The sequence below is a fragment of the Musa acuminata genome, chromosome BXJ2-2, assembly GCF_036884655.1.
Source record: "Musa acuminata AAA Group cultivar baxijiao chromosome BXJ2-2, Cavendish_Baxijiao_AAA, whole genome shotgun sequence".
NCBI lineage: Eukaryota > Viridiplantae > Streptophyta > Magnoliopsida > Zingiberales > Musaceae > Musa > Musa acuminata.
Window position 1 is genome coordinate 32,547,707 of NC_088339.1, and position 22,151 is coordinate 32,569,857.

Here is a 22,151-nt window from a genome sequence, read left to right on the forward strand (position 1 = left end):
TTTGTGATGTTGTTTCTGACAATAATAGCTGATCGTAAATATTAGTCAAGACTATCAAATTCATTATATAAAAAATATATTATTTATTTATCAACCATTCTTTTACTATTTTTTAAAAATAAATAAAAAAGGAAAATCTTATTAATCTATGAAAGTGATATGTGACTGCAAGATGGTTGGTAATGCGCGTCCCTTGTATCCAATTCAGCCGATCCAATCTGATCACCTTCCTTCTTTCGCTGATTCACTCCGCCGACCTCGAAACCCAGGATCTCGAGGCCGGAGATCTGAACACACGACTTCCGTACTCATCATCACCATCGCTGACAAGACCCACGGTGGGAATCCGTTCTCGTATGAACAAAACCGCCGTCACAGTGAGAACTGATAATGCATTGCCGACAGGCCACCTTTTGCTTGTTGAAGCCTTCACCTAAAGGACTCCTTACGCTATATACGTCGGCTTTGGCTTCCGGAGCAGCTCGAATTCGCTGTCCGCTTTGTCTGATCCCGTCGACCGAGACCATCTTGCACCGCCGCCGCCGCCGCCGCCGCCGCCATGGATAAGGATGGCTACGCATGGCTTTCCGCCCTGGGATTTGCCTTCCTGACATATAGCTCCGCCGTGGCCGTCTACCGCTCCAGGGACGACGCTTCGGCCGTGACCTTCGTGGCCGTCGCCTACGCCGATCTCTGGCTCCTGTTCCGCTGTCTCCGTGCCTTGGAACGCGGCGGCGAGGGGGCCAACAACTGGAGGCTGAGGGCCGCGGTGTGGTCCCTCGTCACGCTCCTCACCTCGATGTTCTCCTACAAGGTAGCGGCCGTCATGCCGTGGCCCGTGTCGGTGGTCGTGTGGGGCATGGCGGCCGCGGTCGCCATGGGCGGCTTCTGGGCCTTCTTCGTGCGCCGGGAGCCGCCTTCCGACGGCTCCGGCAGCAACCCAGAATGATAGCATATGCTTCGTGTCATCTCTCTCATGCATGTATCATGTCTAATGGATACATAACATATATGCTATGTTTGTAGAAATCATTAATCAATTCAATTTGAATTAGTTCTATGATGAGAGCACAATCGAAGCTAAAAGCTTATTTCATTAGTTCTATGCATACATCATCGATCATCGAGGAGGCTATACATAGCTTCCATCCATTCATCTGGTGAACGCTAAAAATTACTGGCATTAGCCGATGATGTCATTTACATAAGATTTAAATACGCATAGTAAAATAAAATAAAAATCATTTAGTCATTTAATATAATAACTCATAATGTTCCAATTGACTATATGAATTTTTGCAATATGTTTTAGTTCAATTAGAAATATTTACTACTGTCATATATAATTTAACTATTTAATTTTTTTTTATAAAAAAACAAATTAAATCCACGGGAAAATTCAGCTTTGTTTGGGAGTCGACGTCACAAAAAAATATCATCTATAGGTGTGACTAGAAAAGCAGGTAATATACCACAAGCAACCGATGGGGCCCACACATTACCTATTAACTGAGAGGTCGGTGAAATTTGGGTGGCGACCTATTTTTGAAGCACGACTCTCCGAAGTCTCTGGAAAAGAAGGTCACGTTCTCTGATGGCCCTCTCATGTGGAACCCCAATCCAACTCCTATGCCGATCGCGCGGTGAATCTCGCACCACCCTCGCCCCTCGGTCTTCCGTTTCGTTTCCGCGCGATGTCAAATGCAGGAGTCTGATTCGCGTTAGATCGTCAGCTATTTCAGGTGATGGTTGTGTGTCCCTCTCTTCGATGGAAATTTTTGTTCTTATTAGCTTAATTCTTGTGCTTTTATGATTGAATTGGCAAAAAAACGTTTCCTTGACAATTTTTCCCCTTCTCGCTCATCTAATCATGTGAAAAAGGCTCTCTCTTTGTTGTTCTTCTAGTGACCTAACATTATAGCTTGATTGACTCTGTTTTGATATGGGCAATAAAAAAACAATTTGATTGGAGGTTGGGAGCCGGAAAATTCTTAGGGTTTTTCAGACCAGTGGTGTTAAGGTCGACGAAATTTTGGCATTATGACTCATTTCTCGAGTACCAAAATCTGAGCAAGCTTTTCTTCTCAGCTACAGATGCCTCTTGAAGTTCGTTCTCTGAGGGAAGAGATTAGTTCTGACCCATCACTAAATTAATCCGTAAAAGAAATGATGTCTCCTGGCCTTACAAGCATTTATAATAATTGGAGTCGTAGGTGATAAGCCAATCTCATTACTCCCCCACAAAATCCTAGTAGTAAACTTGCTTAATCAATATCACCGGGGGTTTGAATTTGAAGGGAACAACTCCTGCCCTTAGAGCTGGCTAAAAGGGGGACTTCCTGGGGTTGGTATCATTGGCACATCCATATATACATATATATATATATGTACATATATATATATATATATATGTACATATATGTACATATATATATTTATATATGTACATATATATATGTACATGTATATATATGTACATATATATATGTACATGTACATGTACATTAGGTGCTGTAGTTCCCGATAAGCTCTGCTGAGGTGTTTGTCTCGAGGACCGGAGTACGTAAACTTGCTAGTCGAAATCCAATATTGGGCTTTCAATATTCTTAAGGTCAAGCGCCGCCATTCGATCGATAGTCAGAGCCAAGACCTTTATGTGCCTTTACTGTACGTCCTGGAGCAGCACCGAAGAACTTAATCGCAGCGAATCAACAGCTCCCGAAATGGCAAATCCCTGCTCATCAATATGGAAGACGGGGCCGCTTTGTAGAAAAAGGAACCCTCCCTGCTCATCAACTTCACGCCGCCGGGCACTTTTCGACCCTGTAGAATGATGGCACATCAAGTGATATTACAGAAATGAATAAGAGGAGTTAGCCGTTAAACCGAGGTCGGGGTTTGAAGACAAATCCATCATTGAAGGGGCTCGCTCACTCAAAAATTGATGCTTCTTCACAATGGGAGCCTTTACGAGACGAGTCATGGCGCGTGGAGCCGGGTAGGCGTATGGGACTCTATTTCGACGGCTTCTGGTCTTTTTCTCACAATCTTCCCAGCATCATTCTCAAACACAGAAAGTATGGATTGAGTGGGTGGGTCCTTTCGATCTCCCGGAGGTAGGGTGTTAGGTTTTGGACTCAAAATTGGGTTGCTGAAATGACCAGGAAATGACCAGCCGCATCAATGGAAGGTAGCCATGTGTCAGTCTCTTTGCTCACTCATGCATCAATGGAACTCTAGCACCTAATGCTTATGTATGTTTACACACACACACACATACATATACATATAGTTCCTTCTCAGGCATTGTCATTGATTCAATACCCCCATTTTTTATTCCTAGAAACAAGCATAATTGCCATTTGCTTATACAACTTTCTCATTTATTAGTTTCCTTCTAACCTTTCTCACTTTCCTAACATTCCTCATCAAACCAAACATCTAAGAGAGACCCTTTCTCTTACCATCCCTTCTATTGTTATATTTACCATTCCAAACTTGTCCAAATAATCAAGTCATTATCATTTCTGATTTCTCTGCTAATTACTATATGGACTTGTTCATTAAATCAATGGTGCCAGAAAGACAGAAATCCATTCAAGATGACTTTTTTTGGATTCATCTTATCAGTCTTTCCTTTTGAAAGGAGTCATTTGGTTCACAATATTTGTGAACTTGAGTCTCATTACCTTCATTTCTGTATGCATCTGCCACGAATCCTCCTCTATTGAGCTAGTAACAACTATGATTACTGTATGTTCCCTATATGAATTTATTAAGTGAACTTGTTGAACTGACCATTATGTTTATTATGTTTGTTATTCTCCCCTTTCTCCTTCCATGCACCACAATGCCATCCTCCGTAATAGTCATCCTCTCCTTTAGGCACAATATACCATTTCATTTCATGTGTTGCCCAGTGATTTCTTCCCACAACATGAATGTCCTAAAGAAATTATCTGACTTCAATTCTTACTAGCTTCAAAATTCTCACTTTAAATACACACCACAAGCAGACAACCTTTCTGCCTCTGTCAAATCCTTCTTTTTAGTTCTTTTATTAATTACTTTAAACTGCCAAAGAAACCTGCAATTTTGTTTAATGTTTGAACGATCTAAATACTAAACTTCCATTCAAATATAAATGTCATGTTTTGCAGCATCACTCTTGTATTTGTGTTAGTATGGACCTTTGTATATGATTTAAATGGAAACATATATATATGTCTTGGTTTATATCTTCTCATTAACAAATTTGTTGTTAGAAAATAAGGCATGCATGCTTCATGTTTGGTTCTCCATTTTATATGAATAAAATCTACAATAACTTAGCTTTAATGGACTGTTATTGCTGTATTGAACATTTCCTTTCGGTGCAGCCATCTCACTAGGTTTTACATGAAATCAAGTGATCTGGTGTCTTTTAGCATGACTACAGTATACTTGTTGCTTTTTTTAAAAAGAATTTTTTCTACATATTAACGAGCTCCTTTTTTATGACATTCTCAGTTCAAATTTGTAAAATATTGTTTGGACTTTATTGGTGTCATTTTCTTTTTGTGGGCTTGGAACGCCTGATGCATTAGCATAGTGAACAATGTTTTCTTTCAAATGGATTCATTATTGTTCTAGGAATCATAATCTTGTAGTTGCATTTAAATGTCACAGCGCCTCCAATGTCTGGTAGCTTTACTCCTGCAATTTCATTAACTGATAAGGCACTAAACCATCTGAATACGATGAGATCTGAACGTGATGAAGATCTGTGCTTAAGAATTGGAGTGAAGCAAGGTGGATGCTCTGGCATGTCCTACACTATGGAGTTTGAAAATCGAGCCAATACACGACCTGATGACTCAGTCATAGAATACAATGGTTTTGTAATTGGTATGATTCTTCCTTTCTCCTTTCTTGAGGATCCTAATTATCATTGATTACTGTTTATAAAAATCCATTGCAAAACCAGACAGTTCCATCACAGCATAAACCTAGTTCTTGCATATATATGATTCTAACTTTCTTCTTTCCTTAGGAACTTGCATGGAACTTTGCTAGGAATACCTGAATTTCTAAGAATCTCAGTTGTTTGGTTCTTCTTTGTTTTATCTGAACATACATGGGACTGAAAGCCAACAACTTTTCTATCCACAAGTAGGATTCTTTTTAGTTTATGCTAAACAATGGTGGACCTTGAAACCTTATGGCACTCTTATCAGAAAAATATGCAAATTCATACCAAATCTGAACTCGATTCCTGATGCAATCAATTACTACTGAGCTCTTTTAATAAGTTTTTAGCCGACCATTTTTGTGCCTTTTCAGAGGTTGAGCTGATGTTAAAGTTGAAAGGTGAAAAACTTGATGTTGAACAATCTATGTTGAGTTGATTGATCCTTTGGAGAGGAGAATAAATCATAAGTTTCAGAATTGATGTGTGTGTGTGTCAAATAACATAGACAATCACATATTACATGGCAAATAACATAAGCAGACAATCGCATATTAAATAATGTACGTTGAGTTTATATTAACAGTCGTCTTTGTTTTTGGTTGTGAACTTGCAGTATGTGATCCCAAGAGCCTACTCTTCTTGTACGGAATGCTGCTGGATTACAGTGATGCACTCATAGGTGGAGGTTTCTCCTTTAAGAATCCAAATGCAACACAAACTTGTGGCTGTGGTAAATCCTTTGCTGCTGAGAGTATCTGACCACTTGACAGTATGCTATTGTTCTCATAAAATCAATTTAAACTTGATGTATCCGTAATCCTAATTAATTATTTCTCTCCCTCCCTCTACTCACTATTCTCACCATGCGTGCAAATAAGCAAGGGAAAGTGAAGATAGAGGAAAAAAGATGAGAAAAAGAAACACACTTGTGTAGCTCTATTACCTAGCTAATTTGGTCCAACATATGCTGGAAGTTTCAGAAATTATTATTTTTGGGATATGTTTGATAATATGGTTGAAGTGCTTTGAGAAGCTATTACCAAGAAAAAAGAGCAAGCTGTTGCATGAGACTCTTGTCAATGTGGGATCTGGAAACGATTCGTTCTCTCAGATCAACTTATCTTGATAGATTGGAAACTTTGATAATGTTCTTGTAATCAAGGATTACTCCTCACTTCAATTGCAACAGTACAATGTTCTTATTCTGTTCTTGTCAGTGACTTGTGTTTTCACTAATGGTGGAGCATCACTCTACAAGGTATGAATTGCTATCTGTACCAAATAGACAACCTTCCAAGTACTTTTTCAAGACTTTATTAGCAGATCAGCTACCAATTTCACCTGACAACCTGTTATTTGAGACATAGATAATATGGATGTTCACCAAGTTCCCAAGTTCTGCAGGTAGGGTTCGTGTCAGTGAATTGTCTGAAACATTAAGGATTATGGTGAGAGAAGGGAAGAACAATTTGCTGGTTGGTTTGTTGAATGAAAGGTCTAAGATTTGTAATGGACGGTTTCCATGTCTTGGAGGTATTGGATGACAGATGAAGACGATTAAATAGGGTCAGATTGCCAAGAGATGTTGGGATTCCTCCTGTGAAGAAGTTTCTGCTCGATTCCATCACTCCTAACCTTGGAAGGCTTCGATGGCAATACCATCAACAAGTGTTTTATGGGTAATCTTCGATGATCATACATCAAAAAGCATAAAACTAGAAACAAACATTGACACATGTTGATGATCCCATCTCTGGATTTTGTTTTCTGCAATTTATTACTTCCATATAAAAGCACTACATAGTTTATGTGCACAGAAGCTTAACTACCTACTAACCAATGGAATATCTCCTCACTTGAAGATTTAATTTGAGGTCAAACAATGCTTTCCTGATTGCAATTAATTCATTGATGGAGTGCTCTTTCAGTGATGCAATCCATGATCCGAGTGTGTGCGTCACCCGGAGTGCCATCTCGACGTCGCAGGGAAGGCTGAGACTGTCGTCAAAAGCAGCATCAGTAGGTCTCTTCCTCCTGAACGTCTCCGATACACAAAAGTATTCCATAACTGTAGACATCTCCGTCGATATAAGGGTTGTTGGCCACTCCATATTCGGTACCATGTTAGTTTATCCATCATATTTTAGAAAGAAATATAAAGAAGAATACAACAACAATAATAAAGTCATAACAGCTAAGATCGATGTTTATGAGAGGTGATGTACTTTTATATTAATTGTCAGTGACCTAACCCAACCTTCTTTTTTTTTTTTTTTTCATCCTGGTTTTGGACCAGCATTAACATTACGTGTACAGAAGAATATTATGTTAAAGATAATGTACATAAACAGAAGAAAATAATAAGAAACCATTGTTGTAAAACAAGATCGAAAAGCAAGAGATTTTTATTCCCGCTGCTTTGCAGTCCCTTTACTATTATTCTCTTATTCTAACATTTGAATACTATCGAGTTCATCGACAGAATACATGTTGGAGCCAGCCATTCTGTCAAATGGCTCGGAGTTAGAAAAGAAAATGGATTGGATGATGAAGAACCACACTAAGTCTAGTTTTAATTAGTGGATACAAATTTGGATAAGAATATGGATGCTACAACAACAACAACAAAGCGAACCATGTGGAGACGACTATATGGATCTTTCATCACCATTGAGATCTTTTGTCAACAACAAAATATGTTAAGAATATTTGTATATTTATATATAATTTCTATTAATTATTTTTATATATTCCTCTGTCTCTCCTCATATCATTAATAATAACCATTTCATCTTTTTCTAACTACCCACATCTATTAGTCTCCTTAACACATATCCATATCACCTTTATCGATTCTCCTTTGTTTTATTCAAATGATACCTTAGCACTTATCATTAATATCATCTTAATTAACATTCTCCTTCATTGTATTTGTTTCTTATTTGTCCAACAGTCGGATCCATAATAGATTGTTAATCTAATAATTATTATATATATATTTTTTAATCACAAAATTATTTGACACTCAAACAAGTCTTCTGACATTCTGTCATTTCAACTATCCTATTTTTATTCTATGAATCTATGAATATAACAGATGCTAGATTATAAAATTATACTTTTTGACTACTGATGTGGCTATGATTGGATAACAAAAAATCTTTGTCAATACACAAACCAAACCTCTACATGAATTTGTGCCTTGGTAAAGATGAGTAACATTAGTTTCCTACCCGCTAGAAAGCGAGTAACTCGTTGACTAAAATCTAAAAAAGTCTGATTTTTCTACTTTACCAGAAAAGATCACAAATGATCAAGTCTAGCATTACCTACACTGTCATGCAGGCTTCCTGCTGTTGACAAGTCAATTCCAGATGTGCTTTTAAATATCAAGCTTGCTGATGAAGCTATGACGTAGAATAATGATATACTTGGAAGAATAATGAAACCCTACAATTTGCATCGTGACATAGAGGATGCCACGTAGCAGCGACCTTTAATATTTCGATCCTTCTTGCTAATATAGCACAATGACAAGACACTTAACCTATGTTATTATTTAAGCATAGTAGAGTTAGTGCTGATGAGATTATTTCAGAAAAAGAGGAAAAAACAAGAGCTAAATGTAGGAAAACCCAGTTAGTCCCCCCCCCCCAAGAATTACAGGAGCTAACAAGCAGGAAATAATAGATCATAACTGGAACTAATCAAATCCCTTGAGGAGATATTTAAGCTTACCTCTTCTTCCACACATGCCGAATGGAAGATAACTTTTAACCACTAGTATTTAGTTCTTCTTCTCCAGGTGGGCCTCCACTTCCAGAATGCTTGGCTTTCCTTCAGTCTCCCCACTCGTTTTATAGAAATCAACTATCTTCTGATCTAATTTATAGTAATGAACCATCTTCTCCAGAGGTTTCAAATCCAAGTCAATAAAGCAAGCCTGCAGGCATCAATATAAAGTTTCATTTAACTAAATTACTTGGGCAATAGCACTTAAGAAACTTTAGTAATTTTAGTCAGCTATCAGTGTCCTTCCAGAGTGATAAATTTGTAGTTTGCTTCACCTCCAGGAAATATTTAAAAATTAAATACTGACAGGTAAATACTCTGGAAGTAAATACTCTGTCAGAAATGAATTGACAGGCATGCTCTATGTAAAAATGTCAAACAGTCCAGAAATTACAGCACAGGTATCACACATTTTGTTAATAACTTTCTGGTGTCTGGTCAGCTGAGGCACAACACACCAGAAATAGAACTCCAAACTCCAAAGCAACACAAACAGTAAGATCTGGTGACAGTTGAACCATGTAATCAAGCTAAAACTTGGAAATGATTTATAGTACGAGAACCAAATATAAAACATATTGTGTGCAAACTTGATGATGATAACAAGTACAACCACATAAATAAAATTTGATCAAGTAGTGCTGCAAATATGACCATCAATGGTTGTCAATTGAATCTCTTATTGATCATGTATGTCTCTAGGATTGAAAAATAACAAAGAAACAATGACTCATAAACAAACAAGCAACTACAGACAGTTTGTTATATACCTTGTAATTATAGCATTGATTCGATGATTTGAGGGATGCAGAATTACAATCAGATGCGTTATGTCCATCTTCAGTGCGGCTAAAGCTGATCATCAGGCTGCAATCTTTTGCAGTAGCAGCTATAAGATATCCCCTAACAATTTTCAGGCTCTCCTCCAATGATAGAGAATGCAAGAAGGAATACTGATGCAAAAGCTCTGCATCAATTAAATTTTTGCAGACGACACAAGGCTGAGAAATAATATTGTAATATACATGAATAGCCCCTTCTATGTCCAAAACATCCAATTGTTGAGTTTCTAAGAGCTTATCTAAAATCCCAGACCTGAAGATTGCCTCAGCTACAAGCTCAAGAAAGCTAGCTAGCTGTAGGCCACTAGGGGAGATCAGATCCACAATTGCCTCTTCTGCTTTATGAGATTGGACAACTGTGTTATCCAAGCCACCTCCCAATCCTCCAAAGATAAGAGAGCCATTAAAAAATATACGGAAATTATTCTGAGGACATGCAAACAATGCAGTGATGGCCAGATGTATTCTATCTTTTAATCCAGAGAATAGATCAAGTGGGTCATACGGACTTATCTGTGATATCTGCAACAAAAAATTCATAATATATAATCCGAAAGCCTTGCCAAAATCTCATGATGTTGATTGAAGGATAACAGTAAGGAGAACTTATACCAAGGATAACATGTGAAAATTTGATTTTGAGAATATATAAGCCTATCAAGTGTGTACCTTTCCTTGATGAAGTTTTAAGAATTGATGCATTTTAAATTGCGTTACATGTTTCTTAACAGCATTTGCCTCCACTATGTATTCCGAAGATGGGAGAAACCCACATTTTGGCTGATCGGTTGCATCATGAAAGCAAGGTTATGAAACGAAATGGTCAGAAGAAGAGACCAAGCATATAGAGCAACTAAACTAAAAAGGGGAAAAGAAATAAAAAATCTACTCAGAAATAAAGCACCTTTATTTCTACTGCAATGCAGAGGTCATGTTTTGGAGTACCTGAAATTGCACCGAGTGTCATGAAGAATGCGGAGTACATTATGAGGCATTAACATTTATATAGTGAGCATTGTAGTAAGTACATTAAACATAGAAAAATTGCAAGAAACAAAACAGACACACAATTTCAGGACCTATGTGGATAACTTGCACTATAGTCAAAAGCAGAAAATAGAGATAAAGACAAATTTGGGAAGAGATGGACAACGATAATCAAGAAATTGATAGCAAAGAATATACATGTATCAAAAGCTAATAAAACTGTCATTAAATAAACATCAAAACATGTGTGTCCCTTAAAACCTCCAACAAAAACAAGCACTAAATCTTTATTTAACTGTGAATTCTTGAATCTGCTTCAAGCTGGCTAGGAGGGCCTTTCCCTATTTAGCCCTATTGAAAGCCAGGGCACAAAAAGAAAGCAAGTAATTAATCTGACCAATCTCAGAATGATTTCATCTTCATTTTTGATCCTGGATTAAATCCGACAGATTAACTTGATTAATTAAACCATAGATCTATCATAGTCAAACTGGAGTTTGACCAGAATTAGTCAAAGTCTGACTATGTAATTAAACCAATTTGTACTAGGATTAAGGATATAGGTGCTTTTTGTCATTGTTATTAATGTCAGTTTTCAGAAAAAGTCTCTAATGTTTAATTTATAATAAATATTTTACTGGTGGGTCAGTTGAATTCTATCTACTTTCATCATTAATTTTAATGACAGTATCAAATGGCATTCAGTGTCCAAAAACTGTAATTTGAATACGATATAGGTTAGGCTAATTATTATTCTATTAAAAGTTGAATTTTGAGAGTTATAACATCAAGTTTTAGAGGGATTTTTGTGGGTCTTATCATCACAAATACCATCAATACATGGCTATGGGCCCTTGGACACATCATTAGAGTATTGCCGTTTATCTCTCAAAAATTCTATCTTCGATGTTACCATTTTCACTCTAAGTAGGCTCTGGCTGGTAGATATTACATCTTATTAAGCCCTTTGCTATAACTTGTCTTGAAAAATTCTTTACCCCAGACAAACTCAACATAGACAATCAAAAGCATCACATAATAGCCAAAGGAGGGAAGGGGGAAAAAAACCACATTAATTTGGTCCATCTTCAATGGTACCAAGTTATCGATAAAAACCTTGTATGTTCTAAAATTTGATTCTATTTTCCTTTGACCGTCATGTTTCTTCTTTGATCAGCTAACATTCACCAATTCTAACACAAGTTGATATTTCACAAAATAAGGTAGGACAAAGCAATCTATAAACAGGGTTTACAAGCATCTCATTACCAAACTAGTATAATCTTATTTGTGAAAAATACTTTGATACGCTTTAAAGGCATGACATTTGAGATACGGTAAATTTCACACTATCATTCTTAAAATCGTTGGCTGCATGCTGCTTCTATGGTCTTGGCAAGAGGTATTCCTTGATAGCAAGCTTGTATATGAACTTTGTCATTAAAAAAAAGATTAGCTATTTAGATTATCCCTTACCACTAAAAATTGAATGGTCAGAAATAAGAAGCGCAGATTCGTGCAGTACATCAATTTTGGATGCATCAACCCGCCATGGAGGACGTTGACTCTTAATATTTCCCTCAACAGCCTCCAAGAATTCCTTGGAAACATGGACAAGAATCTGCATATTGGAAGGACTTTGAACATAAAAAAGTATGAGAATATAAGAGACTGTTTGGCAAATCTAAAAAATATATCTGACATTCAAGCCATACTATTTCAACCAGAGCAAAAAAACTAAGATGATCAATAACAACTTCCGGGGACTACGGTCTTGAAAAACATTTCATGTAATTGCAGAAATACAAGGCATATAAGTTAGCACCTGTTGGGTTCATTTCAACACCTATAAGTTCCTTCACGGAACAATAAACAATATTATATAATGCACTAACACAGATGTTATAACATTAAATGCCAAAATAAAAATACATGACTTTGCTGGATGTGAAATATTAAGTGTGCTCAAATTTGGAAAAGGTTCAGGATGCATATTTAATTATGTTAAATGGAGAACAAAAAATTATGAACATAGCAACTAAAGAAATAACCAGTTCAGATAAAGAAAAGAAATTGTCAAGGCAGTAAGAATAACATACACCAGCATCTACATGCTTGGAATCCAATAGATTACTCATGACATGTTGAATAAAAGCTCTAGCAGCAACATCTTTTGAAGTGCACTCCACGAGTTCACCAATGTCTCTCCATACTAGCTTTTCATGATTAGATAGGACCAAGCATCCATTTGGAGACCGGCTTCTGCCTTTTATAACCTTTTGAATCCGTAATACCTTACCAACCTGCTCCATAAAAACACCCATTTCCAAGCATAACATATTCAGTTATATATACAATCCCATGAAATGATAATAACAACAAACGATGCACTTAAAACGCTATAAACCAGCAGAGAAGTTTATCAAGATCACAAGTTAATGGCATAAACACTTTACCAGCGAGAGGGAAGAGCCACAATAACCCAGGACAATATTGGCAGCTCCTTCTCCTTTGTAGAACCAATCCTTTGCGTCTTCTGCTCTTAACAACATCTTTTCTTCCTATCCGAAAAATGCAATGCATCCAGACTTACTACTGCCTCGACATTAGCAGTATTGTGAAAGGCGCTAGAAGGCATCAAGGTTCCAAAATGCCCGAGGTGGTCACAGATCAACCATAGACCCCGTTCGATAAGCGCAACGCATTAGCTCTACGCTCTCGAATGGGCAATAAGGGTTAGCGAAGTGCAATCATTCGAAGCGAACAGGGGAGGGGTGCCGAGAGCAGGAGGACGCCGGGTGGGGGACTCAGAGCAGGGGAAAGGGGAAGCCCGGCTCTAGGGCATCGGAGCTGAGAGCAGGAGGCACGGAGGGCTGTAGGCTGCACCGTCGGAAGAGAGAGAGAGAGAGGCACCGGTGCGCTGAAGGGAGGGGAGCCACGTTGCCACGAACGCCGGTCATCGGCTGCCCTGCACTAGCGAGGGCTGAGTGAGACGCGTGGGCACTAAGGCTCGCGAGACGCGGGCGGGGCTACGCACCGCCAGCGCCACGTGGTTTTGTTGTTGGGGAAGGAGACGGAGGGGAAGGAGGTTGTTAGGATTGGGATCTGATCAAATCGATCGGTTTGATCGAACCACGTGAGTTGAGCCAGGATTCGATCAAATCTTCTTACTGATCAAATCGATCGACTCGAGTCCGAACCCAATCAAACCTGAGAATTATGATTAGATGCGTCCAGGCCGATCTATGCAAGCCGTCCGTGCTGGGCGCTGAATTGAAATTGCCCATTTAAACCGTGTAGGCCATAATACATAAATAAATGTTATACACCTTCAACTATAGAGGTAAAATCTTGTTAGAAGTAATATTCTCTCAGGTAAATAAGCTGATTATTATGAACCGTTCTGATTCATATCTCATAGAGCATAAATATTTCTAATAAATTGATATCACGGACGGCGGTGATTGATGCTCAACTCTTTCGAGGGGAGGGAAGCCGATGAAGATGAAGCATGGAGTCAGGTTTGGACCGGGTCGAGCCGGGCCGCGGGAAGCAGATCAAGATGATTCATAAAGTTTCATACTTGGACCGAGCCGGCATTATGAGGATTCGGATTTAGACCGGGCCGGCTCAGCTGGCTCGGTCCAACGTTGCAAAAGGAGTGTTTGTTAAGCTATGCTTACACCCATTTCTGGGTAACGGAACAAAACTGCAAGGCCGGAGTGACACGGAAAGGGGTGTAATATAAAAATACGGGAGTAGCGTTAAATCACAGTTGCTCATTTTCCCCCTTCTCTTCTTTGCTGTGTGATCAATCCGTCCTTCCTCTCCCTCGTCGCCTCTTTCAAGGTGGCGTCTCTGTTCCTCCGTCGATGAACTCTACCAGCGCTTTCCATGAGATCCACGACGAATGTTCGCATTCTGTAGTCTGCATCGATCTCTCTGTCTTCACTAGTTCCCAAGACCCAGGTATTACTGATCTCTTTGATCCCTCTCTCCGCCAGATCTCTTCTTATTTTATCTTCTTTTGGGGTTGTTCTTGCAAGTTCGTTTTATGACTCTGGACGTTGGATGCGTTTTTATATGTATCTAATTTTTTGGAACGATTTTTTTTCTATCAAGTAATTGATGTGTCTTAATTCCAATATATTCTCGATTTGAGCGGTTAAGATTACAAGTTTTAAATTGATCATTGTATGAAGAGAGAATTTTATGGAATTCATGAGATCATGAAGCGTCGATAGCATGAACTGATTTAGTAATCATGGTATATGTTCGTTCTGATGATATTTTGTTACTTGCTTTTAGTTGATTTCATTTGTGTTAGGTTATTGATACTATAGTATGCTCTTATTTGTTATTTCTTTTCTATCTTATGCTAGATATTATTTCCCATAAAAAGGTTTTGAATATGGAGAATAACGAAAAACATAATCATTAAAGTGTTAACAAAGGCTATATAAAGAGAGTTTAATTTTTTATTCTCAAATATTAATCTCAATCAAGTCGGAATCAACTTAGCTTGAATGAAGTTTGAGTGGAGTCGAATTATTGAGTCTTCAAATTTCTGACTTCTCAGTATAGTGAGTGCTATGCCATCATTTGTTTTATTAATTCTATTTTGTTATATACTAAAAACAAGTAAAAAAGACACTCATGTAGCCTTCTGATGCTTTAACCATCCATCTCTCCTACTCTTTTTCCTTCTCCGTCTCCCTCGTTGATCAAATGCTATCCTAACCTTGAAGTCTTAACTAATTAATAGTGAGATCACCTTCTTCCTCTCATCTGTCTTACTTTGGTGTCCTGTTGGGTTGTGATCATATTTGTATTATTTCTTACTATAGACATTCATATTATTCACCAAGCAAGATTCTTGTTTCCAGAAATTTTGATGGAACACTACCCAATCAAATTGAACACCTTTTAATCTTGTTTCCCACCTTTGCTTCATGGGAGTCAAATACATCATGCAGCCAGAAAACTAGGGACCCATGCCTTTGTTCTACATGTTCTTAACTTACCGAACAGTCTCTGGTCTAAAGAGAAGCAAGGATGGAAGCTAAATACACTGACATTTTTCACTACCAATGGATGGATAAATTACCATACAATCATCAATCACATTGCAACATTTCCGCTCATAAAGAATAAAATAGTTTCACAACTGTGAAATGCATTGGTGCCTATGGAAGCAGAGCACTCATTAACAGAAGTACAATTGTACAATCCATGATTATTCTAATTCTAGGAGCATTGTCCATATGTTTATGGAATCTTATGAGCGGAAATTCTAGGTTATATGCAGTACAGAATTTATTAGCCTATTTTGCTCAAAGCAATAGTGGATGAACACTTGTTGCCCTGTCAAACTATAGCTTTTCTCCTGCTGTTCTGTCCTCACAGAATTGCATCCCTGATATCATGCAGTTCTCTTATGACATGTTCCATGTGCATTCGCTCTTTTGGTGATTCCTTGGAACATAAAATACCAACTCTAAGCACTGAAGTAATGCACTCTAGTGCTCTCGTACTTAATTCACTTGTTGATGGATTAATGCGATCTGCTTCTGCTTCTGTTTCTCCTTCTTCGGATAACAAGCATGGGTCTATGATCTCAACAAATTTCTCTGGAACTGCCATCTCAACATATTGATGAAGGTTCAGACCTTTTAAGCTATCATCGGTAGGCCGCTTACCGGTGAACATCTCCAGCAAGAGTATTCCAAAACTGTATGCATCCCCTTGAACTGAAACCTTATTGGCCATCCCATACTCTGAAATGCATGTATATCAGTAAGAAATTTTGTATAAATTGAAATTAATTATAAGATGAGAAACCCAGATACGCGTTAATCTACTGATTATTAACCAGAATTCTATTGGTTGTACCAAATCACAAATGAAATACCTACAGATCTGATGAGAAAGATAGTTACAGAATCTCCATCAAGATTCTTTTATATTGGACAAATTAAAAGGGACATTGAGGATCTCTAAAACATGAAATCCTAAAAAAATACTACTGAAGGGAATACCTATATTTGAGACTATAAATAATAGATCAGGATGATGTATATACCCATAAGAAAGTTTGTGTAGTTGAATAGAGAACCAGATAAAAGTTCAGCAACTGATTGTTAGACCAATACTCCTTTATGGCTGCAACATGACAACTCGAATGTGGATTCTCAAAAAGTTTCACTTGATACCCTAAATGATGTAAAGATGCTGTGCACTATTGAGATGAATATTCCAAGAAGAGTTTTAGACATTTCTTTGTGGTAAAAACTAGCACTTGAAACAAATGAAACTGCATATATGAGAATCACACCTGGAGCAGCATAGCCGATGGACCCTTTCAATGTGACTGAATTTGTTGATCTCTGGAATGACTTGCTGACAGTTGTGCTCAGGAACCTTGCCAATCCAAAGTCACCCACATGTGCAACCATGTCATGATCCAGAAGAATATTGCTCGGTTTGAGATCACAATGGACGATAGGGGTTGGACCATGGTGATGAAGATACCCCAGTGCAGAAGCCACGTCGATCGATATATTCATTCTCTGGATGAGGCTTAGTGTTCGTGATGTGCCCCGTTCATCCGCTTCAGGATGGAGCCACTTGTCCAGACTGCCATTTGGCAATAACTCAAAAACTAGAGCTTTGAAGTCATTCCCTCGGAAATCAACACCTGAGCATGATGTTAGTACCTTGACCAGATTCCGATGCCTGATATTTCTCAAAGCTTCGCATTCAGCTGTGAAGCTTCTTGAAGCCCCTCTTTGCAGGAGGTTGAGTACCTTCACTGCGACAGCCTTGTGGTCTTCCCAATCCATGGTTCCTTTGTACACAGAGCCGAAGCTTCCCATTCCAATCAGATTAGCAGGCGAAAATCCATCTGTTGCTCTGAGCAGCTCCGCAAAAGAGACCTTCCTATGTTGTTCTTTGATGCATGAGGCTACGGGAGAATGTGTCCTCGACTTGTGGAACCACCAACGAGCTGCAAACAAAGAGAGAAGAAAGATGACGCATAAAATTCCTGCTGCAAGTGAGATGACCGCGATCAGCTTCCCAGACAGATGTTTCTTCTTTGATGCTTGGTCAGGGCATAGTCTCAAGCCAAGCTCTCGAACACCCCCGCAGAGATTGTTGTTTCCTGCTACTGAGAATGCACTTGCATTGCTGAAGACCCCGACTTTTGGCACTTCACCGTCCAAGTTGTTGTAGGAGAGATTGAGATAAGTCATGTTATGGAAATTCGGTATCTGACCGGACAAGTTATTGCTCGAAAGGTCCAGCACTTGCAGCCCTTTTAGCTGGTTCAATGATGAAGGAATGGATCCCTGGAAAAGATTCCCCTGCATGTAAAGATTTTCCAGGACCTCACATTCAGAAATAGTGCTGGGCACGCCACCGGACAATCTATTATCGGAGACATCAATGGTTTGGATGTTTATTAACTTTCCAATTTCTAAAGGCAGGAATCCTGACAGTGAATTGTGTGAAACATTGAGGTACTTGTTGAAGGTGGGGATGAACATGATGTCTTTGGGCACCGTACCGTTTAACTTGTTGGATGCAAGATCCAAGGTTTCTAGAGGGCACTTTCCGAGAGTCGAAGGAATGGATCCATACAATTCATTGCTGGCCAGACTAAGACTGCTTAATCTGGTCAGGTTACCCAGAGTTACCGGGATTTCTCCCACCAATTTGTTTGCGCCCAACTTTAATGTTTCTAATCTAACCAGGCTTCCCAGTGACGCAGGAATGGTACCACTGAGAAGGTTCGACCACATGCCAATTGTGTTCAAGTTAATAAGATTTCCAATCTCTGCAGGAATGCTCCCATATATTTGGTTGTCATACAAGTTTAGCCATATAAGAGTTGTAGACAAATTGGCTATGGATTTTGGCAGCATGCCACCTAGATTGTTGTATGCGATACCCAATACAGCAAAACGGGTGCAGTTGGTCAAGGCATCTAAAAAGCTCCACTCAGCGGCATTCCTTGCTTCCAGCTTATTACTGGTGAGTATCAATGTCTTTAAACTTTGTAGGTGCCCCAAACTTATTGGAATGGTGCCACTCAGTTGGTTGCCACCTAAGAACAAAGCGGTCAAATTCACAAGGTTCCCTATCTCAGATGGGATGGTGCCGTTGAGATGGTTAATATGCAAATCGAGATATCCAAGGTGAACAAGATTCCCAATTTCAGGTGGGATGGCCCCTGCAAGAGAATTATTTGACAGATCAAGCCAGGTAAGAGAGGAGAGGTTCCCTATTGTAGCTGGGATGGCTCCTGTAAGTTGACTATTTGACAAAACAAGTTGGCTAAGAGAGGAGAGGTTTCCTATGGCAGCAGGAATGGGGCCGTTGAGATTGTTGCCGGCCAAGGAAAGTAATGTTAGGCTTGCAAGATTGCCAATCTGTGGAGGAATGCTCCCTGCGAGGTAAGAGAGGAGAGGTTCCCTATTGTAGCTGGGATGGCTCCTGTAAGTTGACTATTTGACAAAACAAGTTGGCTAAGAGAGGAGAGGTTTCCTATGGCAGCAGGAATGGGGCCGTTGAGATTGTTGCCGGCCAAGGAAAGTAATGTTAGGCTTGCAAGATTGCCAATCTGTGGAGGAATGCTCCCTGCGAGGCTATTACTCCAGAGGTCGAGCCAGGAAAGCTTCGACAGGGAACCGAGATCACTGGGGATCTCTCCTTCAAGCCCATTGTTATCCAAACGAATAATTTGTAGCTCCAAACAATCTCTGAGATTGCGTGGGACAGCCCCAATCAAATTGTTAAGCCGCAGGTTGAAGGTTTGAAGTTTGGAGCAATTCTGAAACAGAGAGAAAGGGATCGTCCCATCGAGAGAATTATTGTCCAGCCAGAGATGCCGAAGGTGGGACAAAAGTCCGAGCTCTTGGGGAATGGGACCCTGAAGACTGTTGGTGGAGAGGTCGAGTCTCCGGAGGAAGGTGAGGTTGGCTAGGGATGGTGACAACGCGCCCGCCAAGTGCAGAGACACCAGCTCCAAAGCTGCGACCCTCGGTTCACCACTACGGTTGTGGCACCTCACCCCTTGCCACTGGCAGAAATGGAGGGAGCTGTTCCAGGAAGCCAACGCTTTGGATGGATCATCGTAGACGAAGGACTTGAAGGAGAGGAGGGCAAGGTGATCAGTGGAACGAGCGTCTGATAGGGAAGCTGATAAGCCTCGTGAAGAAAACAATAGCAGAGGAAGCAAAAGGCTGAAAGACCATGGCCAAAGGATGCATGAAAATGTGAAGCACCCTCCTCTTGGTTCCATGCAGGTATTATCTAGTAAGAGGCAATATACTGGATCGATCTATAAGTTGATATATATATATATATATATATATATATATATATATATATATATATATATATATATATATATATATATATATATATATATATTGCATGCTGTACCTCTCGTGCATTGACTAATTGCCACTGAATATTTAAGCATATAGGACTTTTCTCTTATTGATTAGCAGCAAACTCGGATTGATTCTAATCCGCAACATGATACTAATTATAGATGTGACCGTTTTCTAACTTATGAAGACATGATCATGATGTAGTTAGTCATGAGAAAAATGTTCTCTTGATACTAATTATTCAAGTTGAATGTTCAACAAGAAGACTGTTGTCACTGACTTGATCAACACAATAATCATGATGTAGTTAGTCATGAAGTAAATGTTCTCTTAATACTAATTATTCAAGTTGAATGTTCAACAGGAAGGCTGTTTTCATTGACTCGATCAACACAATAATCATGATGTAGTTAGTCATAAAGTAAATGTTCTCTTGATACTAATTATCCAAGTTGAATGTTCGCTGTTGTCACTAACTTGATCAACATAATAATCATGATGTAGTTAATCATGAAGTAAATGTTCTCTTAATACTAATTATTCAAGTTGAATGTTCAACAAGAAGGCTATTGTCACTGACTCAATCAACATAATAATCATGATGTAGTTAGTTACGAAATAAATATTCTCTTGATACTAATTATTCAAGTTGAATGTTCAACACGAAGGCTATTGTCACTGACTCAATCAATATAATAATCATAATGTAGTTAGTCATGAAATAAATATTCTCTTGATACTAATTATTCAAGTTGAATGTTCAACAGGAAAGACTATTGTCACTTACTATATCAACACAATAAATTATGATATTGTTTGTCGTGAAAATAAAAAAGATCAAAAACATGTAATGTTATCCAGAACGTGTACCCAATAAAAATTTTGTATGAAGCATTAAGGAAGAGATCGACAACTAAACTCTGTATTTTAATTTTGCATGAGGTACAGTTGATCGATAGATTGAGCCACAGTCGGTCTCCTCTGTTACGTTAGCCTAATAATGAATGAATATTTACTGCATCCGGCGCCAAAAGTAGAAATAGTAATATGGATACGCAACAACAAGTCAAAAGTGCCGTCGCTCTCTTTTGCTCCCGACATGGAAAAGCGAGTTTTACGTGCGACGATTTCCTCGTTGGCTTTTTCTTTTCTTTTTTATCAGTGACATTCTATCAAATGTTTTAAGTCGATAATTCGAGACACAATATGATTTTTTTTAATAACAAGATATATTAAAGTTAAATATGTTTGGTGATTTCTTTAAAAAAATATTTACATTTTAAATATTTTCAATCAGTACTTATATTTTATTTTTTTCACACTGTTTCTCAAAAATTTTCGTTTATTATAATATTTTAGTTTGTTATGGTATTTTTTTTTTAATCTGTTATAATACTTTGGTCACCACAATAAAAACATTGTATGATGTATTTGAAAATACTATAAATAATCTAAATAGAATCTTAGCTTCAACTAATATAATTAAATACCTTATATTGTAATGATATATGGACAATGATAATGAGAGAGACACAATATGATGTCACTTGTAATATTTTAATAAAATATTATAATTTTTTATATAAAAAATATAATAAATGAGTCATAACAGTTAAAAATTAATTAAAATAAATAAATTTTTTTGAGAGATATTTTATGTATTTTTTAATTAAAACTACTGCCTGAAAAATAAAAACAAATGTATTTTTCACGAAATCACCCAAATATGTTTTGTTTCTAATCTGAATAAATTTCAGATGACTAGTCAAAAAATAATTTTACAGGTAATTAGTTTGGAGTCCAATTGAAGGAGTCCATGGTGTTGTTCAAACTTCAAACCCCAAGTGGACAATAGGTTTCTTCTGGGAACCATTAAGAGTGAGATTTGAACTTTCTTTTTCTACTTCATTTGTGCTTCAAAATCAATGTTGTCAATTTTTTGCTCAAACAGGTCCCAACTCAGAAAGAAATAAAGAAAGCTATTTATCTCAATCCTACCATGAACAGGAAGAAAATTGCAGAGAACTGTAACAAATTCATTGATGGAGATTTGACATGTTAATAATAGAATGGCATTGAACTGGTTGGTACACACTCTTTTCTCATGTGATGTTGTTCTAAAAGGGCTCAAACAGAGAAAGAAATGTGAATGCAATGGAAATTAGGAGCTGTCATAAATGA

General features: G+C 38.2%; 3 protein-coding genes and 1 long non-coding RNA gene across 5 annotated transcripts; 2 read left to right on the forward strand and 2 right to left on the reverse strand.

The window, feature by feature from the left end:
- The first annotated feature begins 476 nt into the window (after positions 1–476).
- LOC103976586 (uncharacterized) lies at positions 477–1,060 on the forward strand. The gene has a single exon (XM_009391853.3). The coding sequence runs from the start codon at positions 560–562 to the stop codon at positions 947–949; it is 390 nt and encodes a 129-aa protein (XP_009390128.2). The 5' UTR covers positions 477–559; the 3' UTR covers positions 950–1,060.
- A 477-nt stretch (positions 1,061–1,537) lies between these two features.
- Positions 1,538–6,156, forward strand: LOC135606145 (uncharacterized). Its single transcript, XR_010484695.1, has 3 exons — positions 1,538–1,742; positions 4,669–4,887; positions 5,565–6,156. It is a non-coding gene; the product is annotated as an uncharacterized LOC135606145 (long non-coding RNA).
- A 533-nt stretch (positions 6,157–6,689) lies between these two features.
- On the reverse strand, positions 6,690–13,625 carry LOC135606144 (inositol-pentakisphosphate 2-kinase IPK1-like). Of its 2 annotated transcripts, none has more exons than XM_065096973.1 (8): positions 13,029–13,625; positions 12,672–12,875; positions 12,049–12,193; positions 10,490–10,530; positions 10,255–10,365; positions 9,514–10,107; positions 8,690–8,894; positions 6,690–7,019 (listed from the first exon to the last, which is right to left on the reverse strand). In XM_065096973.1, exons 1-7 carry the CDS (start codon positions 13,122–13,124, stop codon positions 8,739–8,741), a joined length of 1,347 nt encoding a protein of 448 aa, XP_064953045.1. In that variant the 5' UTR covers positions 13,125–13,625; the 3' UTR covers positions 6,690–7,019; positions 8,690–8,738. The 2 variants fall into 2 exon arrangements, with proteins under 2 accessions (XP_064953045.1, XP_064953043.1); XM_065096971.1 differs by having other exon boundaries at positions 6,690–7,056.
- Positions 13,626–15,972: 2,347 nt separating this feature from the next.
- LOC135604860 (probable LRR receptor-like serine/threonine-protein kinase At3g47570) lies at positions 15,973–19,876 on the reverse strand. The gene is made up of 3 exons (XM_065094516.1): positions 19,081–19,876; positions 16,907–19,021; positions 15,973–16,349 (listed from the first exon to the last, which is right to left on the reverse strand). The coding sequence occupies exons 1-3, from the start codon at positions 19,874–19,876 to the stop codon at positions 15,973–15,975; spliced, it is 3,288 nt and encodes a 1,095-aa protein (XP_064950588.1).
- Positions 19,877–22,151: the final 2,275 nt, after the last annotated feature.

What these genes read in the sequence shown, in the direction of transcription:
- LOC103976586 (XM_009391853.3), top strand. Translation starts at nt 560, where the DNA reads ATGGATAAGGATGGCTACGCATGGCTTTCCGCCCTGGGATTTGCCTTC.
- LOC135606144 (XM_065096973.1), bottom strand. Translation starts at nt 13,124, where the DNA reads ATGTTGTTAAGAGCAGAAGACGCAAAGGATTGGTTCTACAAAGGAGAA. An exon ending in GTGGCTCTTCCCTCTCGCTG is followed by an intron (nt 12,876 to 13,028) that starts GTAAAGTGTTTA and finishes TTTATGGAGCAG; the next exon opens with GTTGGTAAGGTATTACGGAT. An exon ending in TAAAACTTCATCAAGGAAAG is followed by an intron (nt 10,108 to 10,254) that starts GTACACACTTGA and finishes TTTTTGTTGCAG; the next exon opens with ATATCACAGATAAGTCCGTA.
- LOC135604860 (XM_065094516.1), bottom strand. Translation starts at nt 19,876, where the DNA reads ATGGAACCAAGAGGAGGGTGCTTCACATTTTCATGCATCCTTTGGCCA. An exon ending in CCAACTTGTTTTGTCAAATA is followed by an intron (nt 19,022 to 19,080) that starts GTCAACTTACAG and finishes CTTACCTCGCAG; the next exon opens with GGAGCATTCCTCCACAGATT. An exon ending in CATCGGCTATGCTGCTCCAG is followed by an intron (nt 16,350 to 16,906) that starts GTGTGATTCTCA and finishes CATGCATTTCAG; the next exon opens with AGTATGGGATGGCCAATAAG.